Source organism: Ochotona curzoniae, unplaced genomic scaffold (assembly GCF_017591425.1).
Source record: "Ochotona curzoniae isolate NIBS_2020 unplaced genomic scaffold, NIBS_Ocur_1.0 contig_4504, whole genome shotgun sequence".
Classification (NCBI taxonomy): domain Eukaryota; kingdom Metazoa; phylum Chordata; class Mammalia; order Lagomorpha; family Ochotonidae; genus Ochotona; species Ochotona curzoniae.
The window spans coordinates 690,350-709,296 of NW_024466309.1; the positions used below are offsets into that span (position 1 = coordinate 690,350).

An 18,947-nucleotide genomic window follows, 5' to 3' on the forward strand; every position below is an offset into this window, starting at 1 on the left:
GTTGTGATTTCGCTGAGACTTCCCACCTCCTCAGTGCTAGGCTAGTCTACAGTGCTGGCCATACATTATGAAACGTTAGATACTTTTCAAGTGTTTTAATTACTTTAGTGCTTTCCGCTCTTGATAATGAGTACTATTTTAATTAGCAAACGTCGTTAACGACACAGCCCCTTTCTCCGTGAATCTAGATTGAGCAGTCATTCACACTTTGCTTTGATACGATGGTTAGGTCCGCGGCCCGAAGTCCTACCATGTTTAAGCAAAAAAAAAAAAAAAAAAAGAAAAAAAGATTCTGAAGTGGAGGAAAACATGTGGAATTCAGGTTGGACAGATTAGAATGGATTGTAAGGGGAGGGGAAAGTTCTACCAGCTGTTTTCTAAACTACTTCCTAACTTCATCTGTTAAATTCAGTTAACCATTAAGCACATGGAAAATGTCTAATTTTAATATTACTACTTATATAAAGGTGAGAATAAGAACTATTTTCCTTTTAAAACATAACCTGCATATGTAACGTGCAATTCCTTACGCAAAATATTAGCTCCTCACCAACATTTCAGAGTTATTCATCTTAAGTTCTATAATTCTTACGCATTACATCTTTGTAGGATTATTTTTGTCTAAATGCTATCTTTTCATTGTGAATAAACGCAGAAATGAGATAGCAGGTTTCAAAGCTTTTTGTTTATCTGTTTACATGCAAGAATAAGGTAGGCGGATGCTCATTTGAAGATCAGTGGAATATTGGGATATGGGGACCGAGCCCTGGGCAGCCGTGGGGCTTTCTTGGGTTCTTTGGTTGCATACATGCTTTGTGCATGTAAGTTATGGTCTTACTTTACACACGGGAGAATGTGTTTGTGAGCTCTGTGTCCGACCGTGGTGATGATGCAGAGCAGTGATTTCTCTTTTGGGGAAAGTTGTATTTCCTGGGAATTTTGTTAAGATGAGAGGAAAGATTTTCACATTGCTGTTTTGTTCTGGTCAAGAGAACTGATTAAACAGCTATGTTACTGCACTGCTGTACTCATTTTTGCACTTGCAATCGATGATTTTATTCTGTCATTAGGAACGCATTACCTGGAGTTTTTGCACAGATGGAGAGCTAAAGTAACTATTTGTACAATCTTTCTGTTTTACAAAGGAAAAAAAATCAGACCCCTGGATATTAATGCTTTCTATTCAATCTGCTTCTAAAAAGAATCTGAATGAAAGCTCTGGCCCCAGGCTCTCACTGCAGGTTCTTTGTTGCAGCGAAGCGGGCAGCCTCTGTGCACACCAGGACTGCTGACGGCGTGGGTGCTCCTTTAGCACTGAGCTGTGTCTTCACCACCCGTGCATTTATGTGCATTGATTGTTTATTTAGAATACTTGCCTTTCTGGTCAAGACACAAGCTGTGAGGACGTCCTGATGGGTCAGTTGGATTCACATTTTGGGCCTAGTAGATTTGGGGCATGCCCTTTGCTCACAAGCAGAAGGTTGGCAGCGTGTCAGACACGGATGTCTCTTCTTCATAATCTGTGCAACAAATCTGAAGTGGTCGGCAGGAGTTAAGTGTCCCCAGGTCTCTCTGCTGGAGGCCACGTGGCTGTGGAGAATGGACTGTCCTTAGTGCAGTGGGCGCTGGTGGTAAACAGATCATTGCATAAAAGACCCTACTCCCTACGCTTGTCACTGCTGTTAGGGGAGATTATACCTTCACAGCCACTGTCCATGTGGCCTTGCCTACTTGCTCTGTATTAATATAAGGAAGCAGCACTTTGAATCCTCATCACCAGAATAATTTTTTTAGCAGGAAAATAACATCAGTCTTTGAGTTCATTTATTGATACCAGGCCAATATAACCAGTCCAACAGATTTATTTTTCCCAAGAGGGCCAACAGGACTTCTGGCATCTTTTAAGGACTGCAAAGCAGCTCAAGGACTTTGAGTGGAATGGGTGATTTTTGATGTGGAGCCCTTAAGCCACTGAGTTATATTCATAAGTGTGAGCAGAAGGGCCCTTCATACATGGAAGAATGAGCTGGAATTTTCTAGCCACTGTTAGAAATTTTCATTTAAATATCATTTGTGTAAATTCAGGCTTTTTTTCTTTCAAAGCTATACCATAATAATAATCATCATCATCATAATAATAGTAATCAGCAAAAGATGGAATCTTTATCTTAAAATTCCAGAGGAAGATAATCTCATCAATTACAAAAAGTATTTTTCCTTCTGACAATTGGAAGGCTGATGGGTTACATTTTATATTTCTATTTTATAACTGATGGAAAATTTTACAGTAATTTGTCTTTTAATCATATGGAAGTCAGAAGCAATATACTAATCAGTAAATGCTCTTCTGACAAACTCCTGATTTTAAATTGCTACAGATTCTTCCAGAAAAACTGAAGTGGGAGAGAGAAAGGACACTAATGGAGACCTTTGCTTTTGTAACAAGTGAAGAATTTCATGATACTCTTGCCTGCTTTTGTAAAGGTTGAAGATGAATAGAGGAAATGCTGCAGGCTTTATCTCCACAGGTTATCAAAATCAGTGAGTGTTCGTTGTAATTTTGGAGAAGAGAACAGGATTTTACTTAAGATTAAATATACAGAAGCTAAATGAAATTAGTTGATCAGACTCTAAAAAGAAATTGACTGAGGAAACCATATTTTAATCTAAAAAGTGATTTTTTTTACCTTTATTTGAAGAAAATGCGATTTTTTTTTCTGCTCGTTTAGAAAAGCTCGAATTATACTGTCCTAAAACAAAGCTGCTACTCTCAGTGTCCTGAGGCTGAAGATTCGTGCTTTGAATACTGATGCTGAAATAATTTAGGAATCATCAAGTCATCAGTTTTTCCCCATGAATTTTCACAAAGTCCTGAAAATTTGAATAGCCAGCCACACAGGCCATTTGGAACTAGAATCCCAGACTGGTGTTAATGGGTGTCAGTTGCTGATGTTAAGCCCACAATCCGGAGTAGTAACTCTGGGTCGGCTTGTAAATCGGCTGTGTGTCTGTTTTTCAGATGCAAATACTGTGACCGCTCCTTCAGCATCTCCTCTAACTTGCAGCGCCACGTGCGCAACATCCACAACAAGGAGAAGCCCTTCAAGTGTCACCTGTGCGACAGATGCTTTGGCCAGCAAACCAACTTAGACAGACACCTCAAAAAGCACGAGAATGGGAACATGTCCGGTGGGTGATCCGCGGTGTCCTGCGGGAGTGGCAACTGGTTCCTCCTGTTTTATCATTTTGATCTTTCTTCTTTCATTTCATTTGCTGCTGAAATTGATCTCGTTGTGAAAACAGACGTTTAGACCTTAGATGGCGATCAACAGGTTTCTTTGTCCTGCTGGATTCACTCAAAGGGAAATCTCAAGGACTCGGAGAACCATGACACTAATGCACGACAGACATGGGAATCGTACATGTGGCAGTCTCCTGAGTGGATGCCCCAGAGTGCCAGCCTGGAATATGAACGTAGAAACAGGATCTACCCTCCAGAGAGTCTCTCTGAGACCAGGGGAAGTAGACATGCCCACAGCAAACAATAGCGATGTTTTGTTTTTGCCACAAATTCTGATATGAAAGTAAATGAAATGTGACTCATTTCACTTTGCCATGTCTGGCCTGCCAACACGTACTTAGCAGGATTTCTTGGTCTTTGGCATCCAAAACTTAGATAACAAGCCGTGCACTAATGCTTGCCATTTGCCATGTGTGCAGAACCAACCTGTGCAGCCACAGTTTCAAGGAAGTGCCCTGGGAGGTTGGGTATCAGTGTTAGGAAAAGAGATCTGAAGAGCAGGAACAACGTGGTGGTCTTCACTTTCTCCATTGTTTCTGATTGGATGGTGACTGCTTAAAACTAAATACTCTTTATTCTTTCCAAAACTAAAAATCAAATCATGATGCTGTCAAAATATTAATTTTTATGCACTGATCTGGTATATAAAATAGATCACTTTCTGTGTCCATCTGTAAGACACTACTAAAATGTTCTAATTGCAGTTATTTCAGGGAAAAAAAAGTCTCTAGGCACACCATGCCATTCCGACAATGCTCAGTAGCTGGTTTTGAGCCTCTTGGGGAGTGAACCAGCAGATGGATGACTTCCTGACTGTCCTCTCTGTAAATCTGTCTTTCCAATAAAAATAAAATAAAACCTTAAAAAAAGTTTACAGCAAATAATACTGGTCAAATTCAGAAGTAGAATACAAAGCAAGTGGGCAGCTAAGTGGTAGCCTTTGTCACAAGGCGTTTTCTGCTCTACTCAGGTACAGCCACATCCTCGCCTCATTCTGAACTGGAAAGTACAGGTGCCATTCTGGATGATAAAGAAGATGCCTACTTCACGGAAATCCGGAATTTCATTGGGAACAGCAACCATGGCCGCCAGTCTCCCAGGAATGCTGACGAGAGGTAAAGCTGTGCTGTCTGCCCCATGCAAGTGACAGCAGAAGTAATGGCACTGCTGTTACTGCTACCCCCTAGGCCGCCGTGTAGACAGTGGCCTTAGACTCAGGGGAGCAACATTTGCATACATTAGCTTCTCTGATTCCCACGGTGATTCTATGAGATGGTGGGTGTGATCTCATTAGTGAAGAACAGGAGCCGCTGAAGGGGAAACAACTTACAGAGGTCACGTTGATGATAACTTGACATGTTTCCCACCCTGCCCGCTTCCAGAACTCAATGATTCTGTCACCAGGCAGCTCTCTTAGTCTTGATAGCCAGACAGAAGATTGACCCAAATTTCCCAAGTGGAAGGGCAGGGCGTCACCAGAGTCAGTGGAATCATGACTCAAGAGTGACTCCTGGTATCAATGATTACAGCACGTGGTGCCCTTTTCCTCGGTGGTTCTCTCCTTACTGTACCTGTGTGACGTCAACCTAAACTTCATCGGAAAACGTGTATCATGCAAAACACAAGACGTAACTTTCAAAGTTTTTCCATTAAAAGGAACTGTTTAATTATGCTTGAGTCAATTTTCAAAGTGCTTTTATATATATTTGTATGTATATATGTGTGTGTATTTCTATGTGAAACTCATTGACCTCTCTTAACTTGCACTTTACATCAAAATGTGAATTTAATGAAATATTAATTTGCCAACACTACTGGAAATATTTTTTCTTGTCTGCAAGCTATAATTATAAATATGATACTAGAAACTGTATTTTCTTTTTTTATTACATTTGATTTTATGACACAGTTTTCATAGCCTCTGGGATTCCCCCAACCCCTCCCCATACCCTCCTCCCATGGTGGATTCCTCCACCTTATTGCAGTATTACAGTTCAAATCCAGTCATAATTCTTTCGTTGCAAGCATCTACTTTGCATAGTGTCCAGCATCTTATTATCCAAATAAATTCAACAGTTTCTTGGGGAGACCATCTCTAGTCTGAAGGCAGAGCTGACAGAATATCACCCCAGCCCATTAAAAGCCACAACATCAACAATGGTTTACAACCTTATGGAGTTAATTGACATGGTATTGAGTGACCAATATGATTAGAAAATGCCAAGTTCTTAACAATATCCTGTGATTATTTCATTGACATTTCAATTTTAGTTTATACACAACTGGCTGCTATACACCTTAAAATGGCTATAGGGTACTATTCAGCTCTCTTGTGTCTATTTTCATTTTTGTATTGAGTAGTTTGCAGTGTTGAAGCATAATTTTACTGAACTTGGTAGATTTTGGGATAGCCCATGCTGGCTTATAACTCTAACAAGGCATTTGTCAAGAGTTGAGGCACAGAACAGTTTTAGGAGGGGTTTGCAGAGAAATTTTCAATACCTTAGTGAGGAGTAACTTATCTTTGTGTCCTACCTAGTAAGGTATAAGTGAGTCCAGGCTAATCGTTTCCTCTCTGGTACTTGTTGTTCTCTGTCTATCTAATGTAACTTTTTTGGGGGGGAAGGTGGGGTCTGGAGCGACCCTGATGGTCATTGCAAGAGAGGGTGGGGATCCAAAGTTGGAACTAGGTAAGGAACAGAGAAAGTTCTTCTCCTCCCTAGACCCCAAGAAAGTTTACTGTTCTTGTGTTTCTGTGGGCCACTCTGGGTTCCTGGCTGTTGTTCAATGACGTTGACTCCTGCGAGGAAGGATTTGGGTTTCCATCCCATGTGGGAGATCCAAGCGGGAGTGGATGACTTCAGAGTTCTTGGCCTCCAAAGGCACTCCATTTCCCCGTGTTCTCCTTGGTAATTGGGATATAGTCCTTGGTGCCTGTACTGATCCTTGGTGAGGATCTGGGAGTCTCCACGGTTGGGATACAAGCCGCCTCCTGTCTCCCTACTCCACTCTGGGTCCCCCCCCCTGCTCTGTGCATATGACCTCCTGTTAAAAGGTTGTCAGGATTGCTCTTGATTCCCCCTGGATGTCTTTATAATTTTGCTAATGTCTAATGCTGATTTAAGTCTGTTGTCTATAAGTTACCTGTTTTATTCTTGGTAGGTTATACTTCACGTCTTCCTCACACATTCTCAGAAGATGGAAGATTTCTCTGCTCTCCTGCCCCATTGCTGAATAGGATAGGGTCTTAAAAGTATATTAGGTGTTACAATTCTTTGATATAGATCATAAGCAATCTGACTCACATTGATTGTTGGTTCATTGGTTGCATCACAATATCTTATTGCATGTGATACAGGCTGTTTGAGTTTGAAATAATATTACCTTTTACAGGTACTATTTTTCAGCTTGACATCTTTTCATTTTAAATTAAGACAAACATGTGGTATCTAGCTTTTGGGGATTTGTTCATTTCCCTTAGCATAATGGTTTCCAGTTGGGCCCATTTGGCCACAAAAAACTGCATTTCGGTTTTTTTTAATGGCTGAGTAGTATTCCATGGAGTAAATGAACCGTAGCTTTCTTATCCAGTCTTCTGTTGATGGGCATTTTGGTTGCTTCCAAGTTTTTGCGATTATTGATTGTGCTGCTATGAACATAGGGGTACCTGTTGGTTTCTCATGTAACAAGTGTTTTGGATATATTCCTAGAAGTGCTATTGCTGGATCATATGGTATGCAGATTTTTAGTTCTCTGAGTGTTCTCCATACTGATTTCCATAGAGGCTGTATCAATCTGCATTCCCACCAGCAGTGGAGTAGGATTCCCTTTTCCCCGCATCCTGGCCAGCAAGTGTTGTTGGTGGTTTTTTGTATGTGAGCCACTCTTACTGGAGTTAGGTGGTACCTCATTGATGTCTTAATTTGGATTTCCCTAATTGCCAGGGAACTTGGGCATTTTTTAATATGTATGTTGGTTTGCCATTTGGAATATAGAACCACATCTCTCACCATACACTAAGATCAAATCTAAAATGGATAAAAGACCTTAACCTACATCCAGAAACCTTCAAACTTTTGGAAGTAAATGTTGGAAACACCCTGCAAGACTTAGGTGTAGGCTCTGACTTCCTAAAAAGAACACCAAAAGCAGTAGCAATCAAGGCCAAAATAAACAGATGGGACTACATCAAACTAAGAAGCTTCTGTAGAACAAGGGACACAATCAACAAAGTAAAAAAACAACCCACAGAATGGGAGAAGATCTTCGCACACTACATAGGGGATAAAGGACTAATCTCCAAAATATACAAAGATCTCCAGAACAACCAAAACACCAGAACAAACAAACCACTCAAGAAATGGGCACGGGAAATGGGCAGACATTTCACAAAGGAGCTGTATTTTCTTAAACATAACTATCCAGTGACCTATTAAGATACTGTGTTGTATATTTAAGCTTAACCTAAAATTCATTAGTGAAAGTAAATTTCCTTTCTATTTTTTTTTTAACTCAGGATCAAAGAAATGCATGGCAATGGCCGTAACACGATTGCCATCAATTCTCACGTTAATGTTATACTAATACAAATAGAACAGATTTAACGTAGTTCCTAGAGGCCATTCTTAAGCTGTAGGGATGCGTCCTCTCCCCTTCCTCTCTTCCGTTCTCCTTCCCTCCAGCTTACCTCCCTGCTTTCCTTTCTTCTTGTTGGAGATCATATTTTTGATTTACACTGTTGTCCAAGGCTCATTGCGTACTGAGCAGTTTCATCACACAAGCATTAAGTTAATATCCTGTTTTTGATTCTATAAAATCTTTTAGTAACATTTTCCATTATGGCAAGCTTCAATTAAACTTTTTAAAACCAAAATAATATAAGAATCAGTGGCCATGTATGTTCTTCAATTATATAAAAGTCTATCTAAGACAGAAAGGAGAAACGGGTCTTTCTCAGCCTGTGATAAGTTTAAAAACAACATTGTGCACTTGAACATGCCCCTTCCATGCACATCAGAGAGAGAAGACACATGATCAGAAGTGCAGAGGGGTGTGAACGAGGGCAGCACAGTCACAGTCATGCATGTTGGTAACAACATTTGTAAGATGCACAGAAAAGCACCCTTTGGTCTCTGAGGTCCCTATTCCGATTTCTTAGTCTTAACTGGAGAGTCGAGAGCCAGTGCAGCTCCAGCATCTGGCATCAACATGTCTGAACAGCACAGAGGAGGAAGGTCAGGTCATCTAACTTTTCCTTAACTCCCATCAGGCTACTTTTGATGAGTAATTTATTCCCTATAAAATGCCACATTTGAAAGGTTAATTAACAAATAGGCTTTCTTAAATAGTTAGCTTTTGTTAGTTTTGGTCTTCATCCATGCAATCTTTTGTTCTGTTCCTTTTTCCTTTTTCTTTCATTTTTTAAAATAACAAGTTTGATCCATTTAAGTTTATAAGTTGGCGATGTGTCTGGAAACTAATAATTTACGTCTGTGCAAAATATATTTTCATTATTCTTTGACAAAAGAGCTTAAGAGCTTGATTATATGGAAAGTTTAGTACTGATAACACTTTTGGAGGTCAAATGGATTTGTACTATGTGCATCTTTGTCATCTAAGACTGCTTTGTTAGGTAGTGGTGAGTTTGTGTATTGTGGAAAATCTCACCGTGAAGTTATGCTCTCTTTCTTGTGTATGGAAAGGTGACAGGCGAGTGTTGCTGATAGCTGACTCACATACAACCGGAAAACACCTTCCCACTCCCCACAGCTTCGCTGATTTAGTAGATGCGTAGGGGAGCAAGACGGAGTGAAAGGTTATGAATGACACAGAAATCATCAGCCCTGGTGCCCATGAGGAGTTTATCACTAGCTTTCTGCAACTGAGCAAGAAAACAACTAACTTCCGTGGCTGCTTGCCATCACAGGGGAGAAGTTAGAAAGGATACTCTCCATTCTAAGATACTTTTATTTTGTAGCTTTAGCTTTTCAATCTTATAGCAAAATTTTGAAAATTTATAGACTTTATTGTTCATTTTAAACTCTAAAAAAGCTTGTTCCAGTTTTACAAACATCCTTACACACGATATTGGAATTCCTGTTACTAATCTTTTTCTGATTACCTCTTAAATCATTTATCACAATCTTTGTGATATAGATAAAAGAATTCCAAATGACGTTTCAGAATATAGCTTCCTTTTGCATCATGGCATAAAACATGGTCACCAAGGAAGCTTCAGGCTGTGCTTGTGCAATGACGATGCTAAAGCCTTCCAGCCTGCCGTCTCCCTGGCATGAGAGAGCGTTGTGTGCTCCAACCACGAGGGATAAGTTGGAAGCAGCCCAAATAAGTGAGCTGTCAGTCACTTCCATGTTTGGGCGGGATTTCAAAACAGCAAATGCCAGCTCGTCCTTGGCTGCCGCCTTACCATTGCCTGAACTCTGGGATCCACAGTGGGCAGAAGGGTTCAGTTGTGGGTAGTAAGGCCTTGGCAAAAGAATATTCCAGAGATCAACTATTTTAATTGATGGGCACCTGCATGGTGTTTAGTACATTATGCACTTTTTAAGTCACATAGAACACTTTCACTTATCAGAAAAAGGCCTGAGAAGAAATGAAAAGGCTAGACCATATTCTAGGCCTCCCAGAGGCTCAATTTGTAATGCAAATAGTCATCTGGTTTTTTTTTCTTCATTTTTTCTTATATCAGTGTTAAAATTTCTATCTATTGTCGAGGAGAAGTGATAAGAAAGCTAACTGCAATTTTAAAGATGAAACTAACCATTGGCCCTTCTTTTCATGCTTTGGCAAGAATGAACGGCAGTCACTTTAAGGATGAGAAGGCTTTGGTGGCCAGCCAGCACTCAGACCTACTGGATGACGAAGAAGTGGAAGACGAGGTGTTGCTGGATGAAGAGGATGAAGACAATGATATGACTGGGAAAACAGGAAAGGAGCCAGGGACAAGCATGTTACATGAAGGAAATCCTGAAGATGACTGTGAGGACAGCAGTGCCCTGGAGATGAGCTGCAAGGCGTCCCCAGGGAGGTGAGCACCAGGCCTGACTTAACCCGCAGCGCGGCGCCCCTGCCCTGTTTTGTTTCGGATAATAAGCACTTGATGAGGAATAGGTCATAGAAATCACAACCTTTTTAACAGAGTGTCCTCGAGACATGCCATTTCAGTAGGTGAAAAGTGGCCGTTCACAAACTCTCCCGTCGTGTCAGTAGGACAGTGTTTGCAGGACCTGGTTAACCTGGGCTAGACAGCATTGACACAGTCTGCAAGGGCACTGCCATTGAATGTTAGATGCCAGCTCCGAGAAAAATAAGCCGGAAAGACTTCACCACTCATTCAACAGCCTGGCACGACCGGCAACCAAAGGTGACTGAGCTACACCTCTGCCTCAGATTTGTCTGTGTTAACGTGTGGTCGTGACAGATCTGTAAAGGAAAAATCAAACAGATAAACTGAAGGGAATAGGCTTTCATGAGGAGATTGGTCATCAACCAAATATTGACAATAATTAGCTTTTACTTTAAATGGGAATTATAAATGCATGAATTTTATCTCCATACAGTACTAAATTAGCTCTTTATTTTAAGTTTATGCTTGATTTTAGTTACTAAAATATTAAAAAAGGTACTTTTTGACATATATTTTGTAAGCATTTTTTAAGAAATAAGTAACTGATGCATGCTATTTTCTACCCGAAATTCAACATGAATTTCACAGCTGTAGAGATGCAAATGAAAGTGATTTCGTTAGATAACAAACCAAAAGGAAAAAAAGCAAAACAAAATTTCTGTGCTTTCCCATTGGTTCATTTTAGGTATAAAGAGGAAGAATATAAAAGTGGACTTTCTGCTCTAGATCATATAAGGCACTTCACAGATAGCCTCAAAATGAGGCAGATGGAAGATAATCCATACACTGAAGCTGAGCTGTCTGCTTTTAGTACCTCCCATGTGCCAGAGGAACTTAAACAGCCGTTACCCAGAAAGTCCAAATCACAGGTACAGACTCCTGCAGCCCAGTTCCATGTGACACTGTGCATGAAAATGTGATTGCCTTTGATGACCAACAAGCACACACTTGATCTTTGCAGTATGCTAGAATCCAAGCAGGTTCAGATGTACTCAAAGTGGTCGTATCTTTACTTTGTCTTTGACTGTATCAAAATATGAGTACAGCAATTAGCAGCTGTAATCTCCCCAGAACATCTGTGATAGACCTTATCCAGCCATCGCCTCTTACTTCAGAACAGATATTGGATTTTAAATATTAGTGTATCTCCTCTGAATTGTTTTCTAGTTGCTTTGCATCTATAAATTTTGTCAGCATCATTATATGTTCAGAATTTTAGAAAACAAATTTATATCCTCATCCCTTGATACGAGTTAGTTATTAAGTCATCTGCTTGCAGACTTTAGGAATAAGCTGAGGAGCAGGAACAAATGCAGCTTGCAGCTCCACATCCAGTGAGTGGCATCTCTTGAGGTTGGGAGCTGGACAGGTAATGTGGCAGACTAGACCTCCTCTTGTGGCCTGGTGTCCCCGAAGGGCATCAGTTACGGTCCTGGCTAAATTTCCTTTGCCATCCAGCTTCCTGCTCGTGGCCTGGGAAAGCAGTGGAGGCTGCCCAGGCCCTTGGGGCCCTATACCCTCCTGGGAGACCTGGAGGAGGCTCCTGGCTCCTGGCTTTGACTGGCCCAATTCTAACTGATGCAGCCGTTTGGGGAATGCAGATCTCTCTGGCTCCTCATCCCCAACTCTGCCTTTCCAAAAAAATAAATAACATGTTTAAAAATTATTTAAACATGATGGCAGATCTAGAAAGAAAACATTAGCTTTTATTGCATGAATGTATGGTAGTCTAATTAATTCTCTCAGCACTGTGGTAGCTAAAAATAAAACCCATACATGTCAGTTAAAAGATTCTAGCTCTTTTATTAAAAAATGAGAGAAGTCTGTACTTTTGACATCTATACTCAGCCAAATCGCGGCTTCAGATAAACTCCCTAACACTGTTCTTCCCAATCGCATTAGTCCAGCTGTTTAGTGACTTTGGAGTCGATCAGACATAGCAAAGAGTTTGCCCATTTTGGCATGCGCTTTTGGAAATGACTTCGTCTTTGGGTCTTAACTGCAAATGTAGAAATATCTGAACAAAGATAGGGGAAAATACTGGGTCAACAGGATGATAAAGTCAGTGTGGAGAAGAGTCTAAGGCAATATGTATGTGACAGGCAACATAGATGTTCCTTCTGGAGGTGGAGTTAGATCAGTCTACCTTCGCACTAAGGGCTCCCAGACAGGCCGCCTGGACTAGAGAGCATCAGTTCAGAGCCATGAATACTATCTCTGCATTCTAAAAGGGAGGGCAAAGGCGTCCTTTTTGTTCTAGGATTACATGGGAATGAAGATGATTTTTTTCAACTTGAGATATTAAAAATAAACTAACGAGGAATAGACATTTCAGTTTTGCTCAGAAACAACTATTTTAGGTGGCTTGCATTTTTGTTTAAGTACTTGATTTCCCATTCTTCCTTCCTAACTGATAAAAACAACGGGAGAATCTGGTTTTCTCTCCTTTCAAGTATTCCACCAACGTTAGTTTTAACTGTAAGATAAAACATCAAGAAAGTTCAGAAATCATCAGGTGTGACAGGAAGCAGAAGGTTCTGAGAACCTGGTGGTGACGGACACGATATATTTCAGTATCAGTATCGGCATTGTGACTCGAAGCCCCAGACCCCGCGGAACAGTTGTCGTCACAAGACATACTAGAGCAATACCAGGTTTTGCAAGCCTACCTTGCATTTTTCTTTTGCTTGATTATATCTCAGGCCTTTTGCAAACTAAATGTATTTCCTAAAAGTCTTGATTCATTTGTTGATTCATTCACTGGTTTCTCATCCGTTGATTATGCTCCTTGGGGTTCTTGTGCCTTAAGATGTTTATTGGCTCTGATTGAAATAAAGGAAGATATAATAGATTTGCTAGTTTCTATGAAGTATGGGTTTAGACACTTTACTCAGAACAGTCATCTATTTAAAATAGTAGTGCATATAGCGAGTGAATCCAAAATAGTAGACCAGTATGCAACAACTGTGCTCTGAGCACAATTGTCTCTTAAAAAACTCTATCCTCCAAAAACTGTTCTCCAGAAGACGATCATGGTCTGTGAGGCACGCTGTTGGGCGGGTTGGTAGCCCTGCCTGTTCTCAGCCCTCGAAGCAGCCGCCACTGCTGTTCTCTGACATGGGGAGGGTGACGTTCCCCGGGCAGCCTGGCCCAGCTGCACGCGGCTCGGAGCCAGTGGCTGCGTGGGAATGTGCGGCTCCGACGCCCTGTTTGTGCCCCTCTCAGTGTTACAGCGAGTTTTCCTAGCTCCTTCAGAACGTTCTCTCTCTTGACCTGTCACAGAGGGCGCAGAATCAGAGTAGGTAACACGTGTGAAGTCTTCATGGAACTCAGACCGAGCCTTCAGAAAATTCAGGGAAATTCAATTAGAAGATACATTTATTTTGTGCAAAACCTTCTTGGAATCCTCACAAAAGCTTTTTCTGGTGCCCCACGGCTGTCGCCTTGGAAGGCCCCTCTTTGAAATCTGCGACGGAATGTGCGTGCTGTTTCCTTGATTCCCTCGGCCCCGGCCCCGTGCTTGGCACGGCGCAGGTGATTAAGCAATACCTGTGACTGGATGGAGATTTCATACAGGTCGCCAGGGCAAATCACACACAGAAAAGTCAGATGTGTACATTTAGCGCAGTGACCCAGCACGTGGAAATCAGCCTGCGCGGACAGATCTGCTAACTGAATGCCATGGTTACGGGGGAAACCACAGAGCGGCCACATGTCTCAGCTCGAGTCCGGGGCCGAAGCCTGCCTAGCAGCAGAGGCGGGTCTGTCTTTGTTTACAGACGGTGGAATGTCTCTGGCAGGACTTTAATGATTCCACTTGAGCAGCATTTTGACAAGCAAGTTTAGCAATGGATGAGACCAACAATAGCAAATCAACAGTGAAAAGTTCACTCACAAGTCAAGACCAAACATTTCATTTGAATATTTTCCTTGGCAGCCGCTGGGGATTCTCTGAGCCCTTGAGAGTTTGACATGATAACAGGGAAGAAAGAGCACTTCCTCACGGAATGCCTCAAGTGCACCTTCTGCTTGGCAGCCCACGGCTGCACGCTGGTTCTAACGTGGTTGAGTCTCGGGTTTTGGTTTCAAGTCTCAGAGTGTCTGCGTTTGAATCTTTCAGACGTGGTGGGAAATTGGAGACAGGACAGTGGGTTCAAAGCCGGGCAGAATCTGTAAGACTTCATGCTACCTCTCCCACTCTCGGGGTGACTGGCTTTGGGCAAGCCCTTTTACCTCCAGTGCTCTGAGGGGAAAGGTCAGCTCTCCACGAGGCAAGTCTGTAGCCTTGTAGTATTTGCAGTTTCAAGCCCCAGCATACAGTGATGCGTTGTTGAATTGAACAGGTGTAGGCAATGGGTGTTTAGTTTATCCCGGGCCAGGGAGATGACTCAGTTGCTCAAGGGATGCCCCACTGATGTTCCCGATGGGAAGACTTACTCTGTTGTAGTGTCTGTCACTTTTGTGACTCCTGAGTAGTGAAAGCCAGCAGTAGTCATGCCGAGTTAACAACAGCAGCAATGACTAAGTACGCCTCCCCTGAAAGCACACCTATGCATGACGCTCCTACTCCAGTCCCATTGCTTTGAGACATTCACAACCAGTATTCTACAAATGACAAGTGATCATTTGCAAATGCCATTTACTGAGTTTCTTGTTTTTATCCCAGGCATATGCTATGATGCTGTCATTGCCCGACAAGGAGTCCCTCCATTCTCCATCCCACAGTTCTTCCAACGTGTGGCACAGCATGGCAAGGGCGGCGGCAGAATCCAGTGCCATCCAGTCCATGAGCCACGTATGACGTTACCGAGGTGGAGCCGAGTGGGACCAAGTCCAAGAGTAGCGTGGAGCTCCTTCCTGTAGCACTCTTTCCAAGACTGCAGAGCAGAATGCCTTATGAACCTGAGGGGTCACTCGTCCAAAGTCTGGGGACCTTAAACTGAATGATTAAAAAGATAAAGAAAAAAGGAAACTATTTATTCTCGATATTTTGTTTTGCACAGCAAAGGCAGCTGCTGACTTCTGGAGCATCAATGTGACTTCAAGTGATTCAAGGAAAATGGAAATCTTGCCAGGCAGAGAGCATCTTCCCTTCGCCGCAGCCGAGCGTGTGGGTGGGTGAGTGGCGAAGTGGGTTGGCTGCCTGGCTAGCAGCGAACGCTCCCAGGGAACGGAACTCTTGCTTTGTGCAAGATCACCTGATATGATTGGGAACAGTTGCTTTTAATTAGAGATGAGTTTTTCTTTGTTAAAGTTTTGTGTAATTTAACGCTTTGAAGATGGAAGTAGTTGGAGGAAATGCACACTCGATGATTCCAGAAGCTGGTCGCAGGGCGTACTCACTCCCCTCCTTCTGCCTCTGTAAGGACATTGTGTAAGACTAGGGACGAAAGGGCATGTGTATATTTGGAACTCTGGATGCGCATGCTCAAGAGGTGAAGGCAGTGAAGGGACCCGTTTCTCACCAGACCGCTGTACCACTAATCAAACGTTTGCCAAATCCTTGTAATGACATCTTAATTTTAGACAATCATGTCACTGTTTTTTAATGTTTAATCTTTTTGTCGCGTGTATCCTGTATTTATTTGTTGGCAAACTCTTGTTTGTTGATTCCAGTAGCACTGTTCCCGTCAGCCACTACTCTGACGTCCGCGGCACGCAGTCAGCGCTGCAAGGACCAAGGTGACTGCGTGTGGGAGTGCCGGCAGCGTTGGGCTTTCCTTAATATTCCTTATGTTGTTGTTTTCTTTTCTTTCTTAATGAACTAAATACGAATAGATGCGACTTAGTTTTTGTAATACTGAAATCAATCCAATTGTATAAACGATTATCATTTCATGAAAGCATGACTTCTGATCACAGGCTGTACCCAGGTTTTCTGCTGGTCGTTTGCACGATTGTGCGATGTTATGTTCATGTATATCCTATTTGTAAAATGAAGTGTTCCCCACCTTACGTTAAAATTGAGAAGTAAATAACAGTGTATTCAGTCGTTTTGTTTGGCTTTTTCTTTTGCCCTTTATTAAAGAACCAGATTTCGTTTTCTGTTTGTTTGTAATCTCGTTTTGAAATAATCAGCAAGTTGAGGTACTTTCTTCAAATGCTTTGTACAATATCAACTGTTATGCCTTTCAGTGCGTTACTACGGGAGGAGCAACTAAAAAATAAAGACTTACAAAAAGGACTATTTTCCCACTGTGTGGTGTTTTCGCTTCTCATGCAATTGCTAGATTCCTTTTGGGATCCAATGATATAAAGATATGATATCTGAGACCTTGATGCCCTAACAGATGCGTGGAACTCAGAACACGCGTGTGCTGTTTCAAGAGACGAGGGGTAGTCCTGGCCACAGGGAGTCCTGCCCGCTTTTTGGAACTTTCAGCATTCAGTTGCTCTAGGAACCAGCCCCAGGGTCATTTCAGGGTCACAGCTCCCATTTTAGTTGGGTTTGAGCGCAATCTGACTTCGTTTTTTTAAACTGGATTTATATCATCTATGCTAAATGGAGCTCAGCTTTATCTTTTCTGTTTGTTCTTCTGTCCACTGGTTCATTCCCCAAGTGGCCAAAATGGCCAGAGCTGAGCTCACCCGAAACCAGGAGCCAGGAGCTTCTTCCAGGTCTCCCACATAGATGCAGGGTCCCAAGGCTTTGGGACATTCTCGACTGTTTTCCCAGGCCACAGATAAGGAGCTGGATGGGAAGTGGAGCAGCCAGGACATGAACTGATGCCCATACCAGATGCTGGTGCTTGCAAGAGGATTTAGCCATTGAGCACCGTGCTTTTGTTTTGTTTTGTTATATCGTATAGCCCTTAATATCACTGCATGATGCTAGCAAGATCTTTAAACTTGATGGACTGCCCAGTAGTCCATCAAGTGTAATCTCTACTGTCCTTTTTCATCTCAATTTTATGGAAAATAAAAATTGACTTGTACTTTTCATGAACGCAAGCAAAAGCATCTCCACATCTAATTGTTCCCGTGTCTGCAGACGGGGAAGGCAGTGACAGCTGCTCCCGTGAGACATTCTCCAGTGGGGGGCAATCAGGACTAGTTCTTCTCATTTCTTAACTGCAATGCCAAATAGTTTTGGAGTAAGATAATCCCAGTTTTGCCTAACTGCAGGTATTTAACAGGGCCTGAAGAACAATTGTGACATATGGAAATTAATCAAGACTAATTTCTATTTACATTTTCTAGTTACAAAGTCTCCTTGCATTATTTCTCAATGTTAGCAGTCTAAGAATGAAACATACAGGGTAGGTGCTGATTTGTTTAATTGTATGCCTAGGACCAAGTGTTCAGGAACTGCATTTGCACTGCGAATTTACAACCAAGAAGAAGAAGAATCTGATATTTGGGTAATAAGAATAGCACATTTAAGAAAGTGGTAATCTGGAGAGTGCTATTTTTGTTTGTTTTAAATACAGCTTCCTCAGCCTGGCACGATAGCGTAGTGGTTAAAGTCCTCACCTTGCACACCCTGGATCCCATATGGTCGCCAGTTCTAATCCCAGCGGCCCTGCTTCCCGTCCAGCTCCCTGCTTGTGGCCTGGGAAAGCAGTCGAGGACGACCCAAAGCCTTGAGACACTGAACCCAGAAGAGCGCCTGGCTCCTGGCTTTAGATTGGCTTTAGATTGGCTTTAGATTGGCTTTAGACTGGCTCAGCTCCAGCCGTTGCTGTCACTTGGGGAATGAACCATCAGACGGAAGATCTTCCTCTGTTTCTCTCCTCCTCTCTGTATATTCATCTTTCAATAAAAATAACTAAATCATCAATAAATAAATAAAGTTTCCTGGGGCTGGTGTGATGGCCCAGTGGCTAAGTCCTCACCTTGCGAGCTCCAGGATCCCATATGAACACTGGTTTGTGTTCCGGCTGCTCCACCACCCTTCCAGTTTCCTGTTTGTGGCCTAGGAAATCGGCAGAGGATAGCATTGGGATCCTGTGTCTGCGCAGAAGATCTGAAAAAGGCCCCTGGCTCCTGGCTTAGGATCGGCTCAGTTCTGGCTGTTGTGGCCGCTTGGAGAGTGAATCAGTGAAAGGAAGATCTTTGTCTCTTGTTCTCTCTGTCAATCTGCCTTTCCAATGGAATGAAATTATACCTGTATCTAAATCTAGCCTCCTGATGTAAGTTGAGGCAAGGCAGGCGGCAGTGGCAGTGCACCAGAGTTCTGTACTAGTACAGTTTTCACTTTATAAATTTATAACTTATGACATAAATTAAAAATGAGCAGAAAAAAGAGAATAGACCAACAGAATCTGAAGCAATTCAAATACTCCCCAATACCAGCCTTGGAGCATGGCATTCGGTTTTTGCTATTGTTCAGTCCCGCCCAATTCCACCAAGCCTCTCACAGCCTTCTCCTGCCAGGCTTTTTCACACTCATTTTCCCAGCAGCTGACCACGTGGCCCTGGGCATGGAGTGGATCAAGGGCTTAGCTGAGTCCGAGCGCTGGCTCCCTGAGTCCCAGCGGACTTTGGAAAAAATCATTG

General features: G+C 42.3%; 1 protein-coding gene across 4 annotated transcripts in view; it reads left to right on the forward strand.

Annotated features, from left to right (window-relative positions):
• MECOM (MDS1 and EVI1 complex locus) overlaps positions 1-16,623 on the forward strand; it is a 538,986-nt gene extending 522,363 nt beyond the window's left edge. For all 4 annotated transcript variants that reach the window (XM_040986388.1, XM_040986389.1, XM_040986391.1 and 1 more), the window contains 5 exons: positions 3,020-3,189; positions 4,272-4,416; positions 10,113-10,349; positions 11,134-11,317; positions 15,115-16,623. In XM_040986388.1, coding sequence (XP_040842322.1) covers positions 3,020-3,189; positions 4,272-4,416; positions 10,113-10,349; positions 11,134-11,317; positions 15,115-15,249 — 871 coding nt within the window. In that variant the 3' untranslated portion in view covers positions 15,250-16,623. The remainder of the gene's footprint in view (positions 1-3,019; positions 3,190-4,271; positions 4,417-10,112; positions 10,350-11,133; positions 11,318-15,114) is intronic.
• Positions 16,624-18,947: the final 2,324 nt, after the last annotated feature.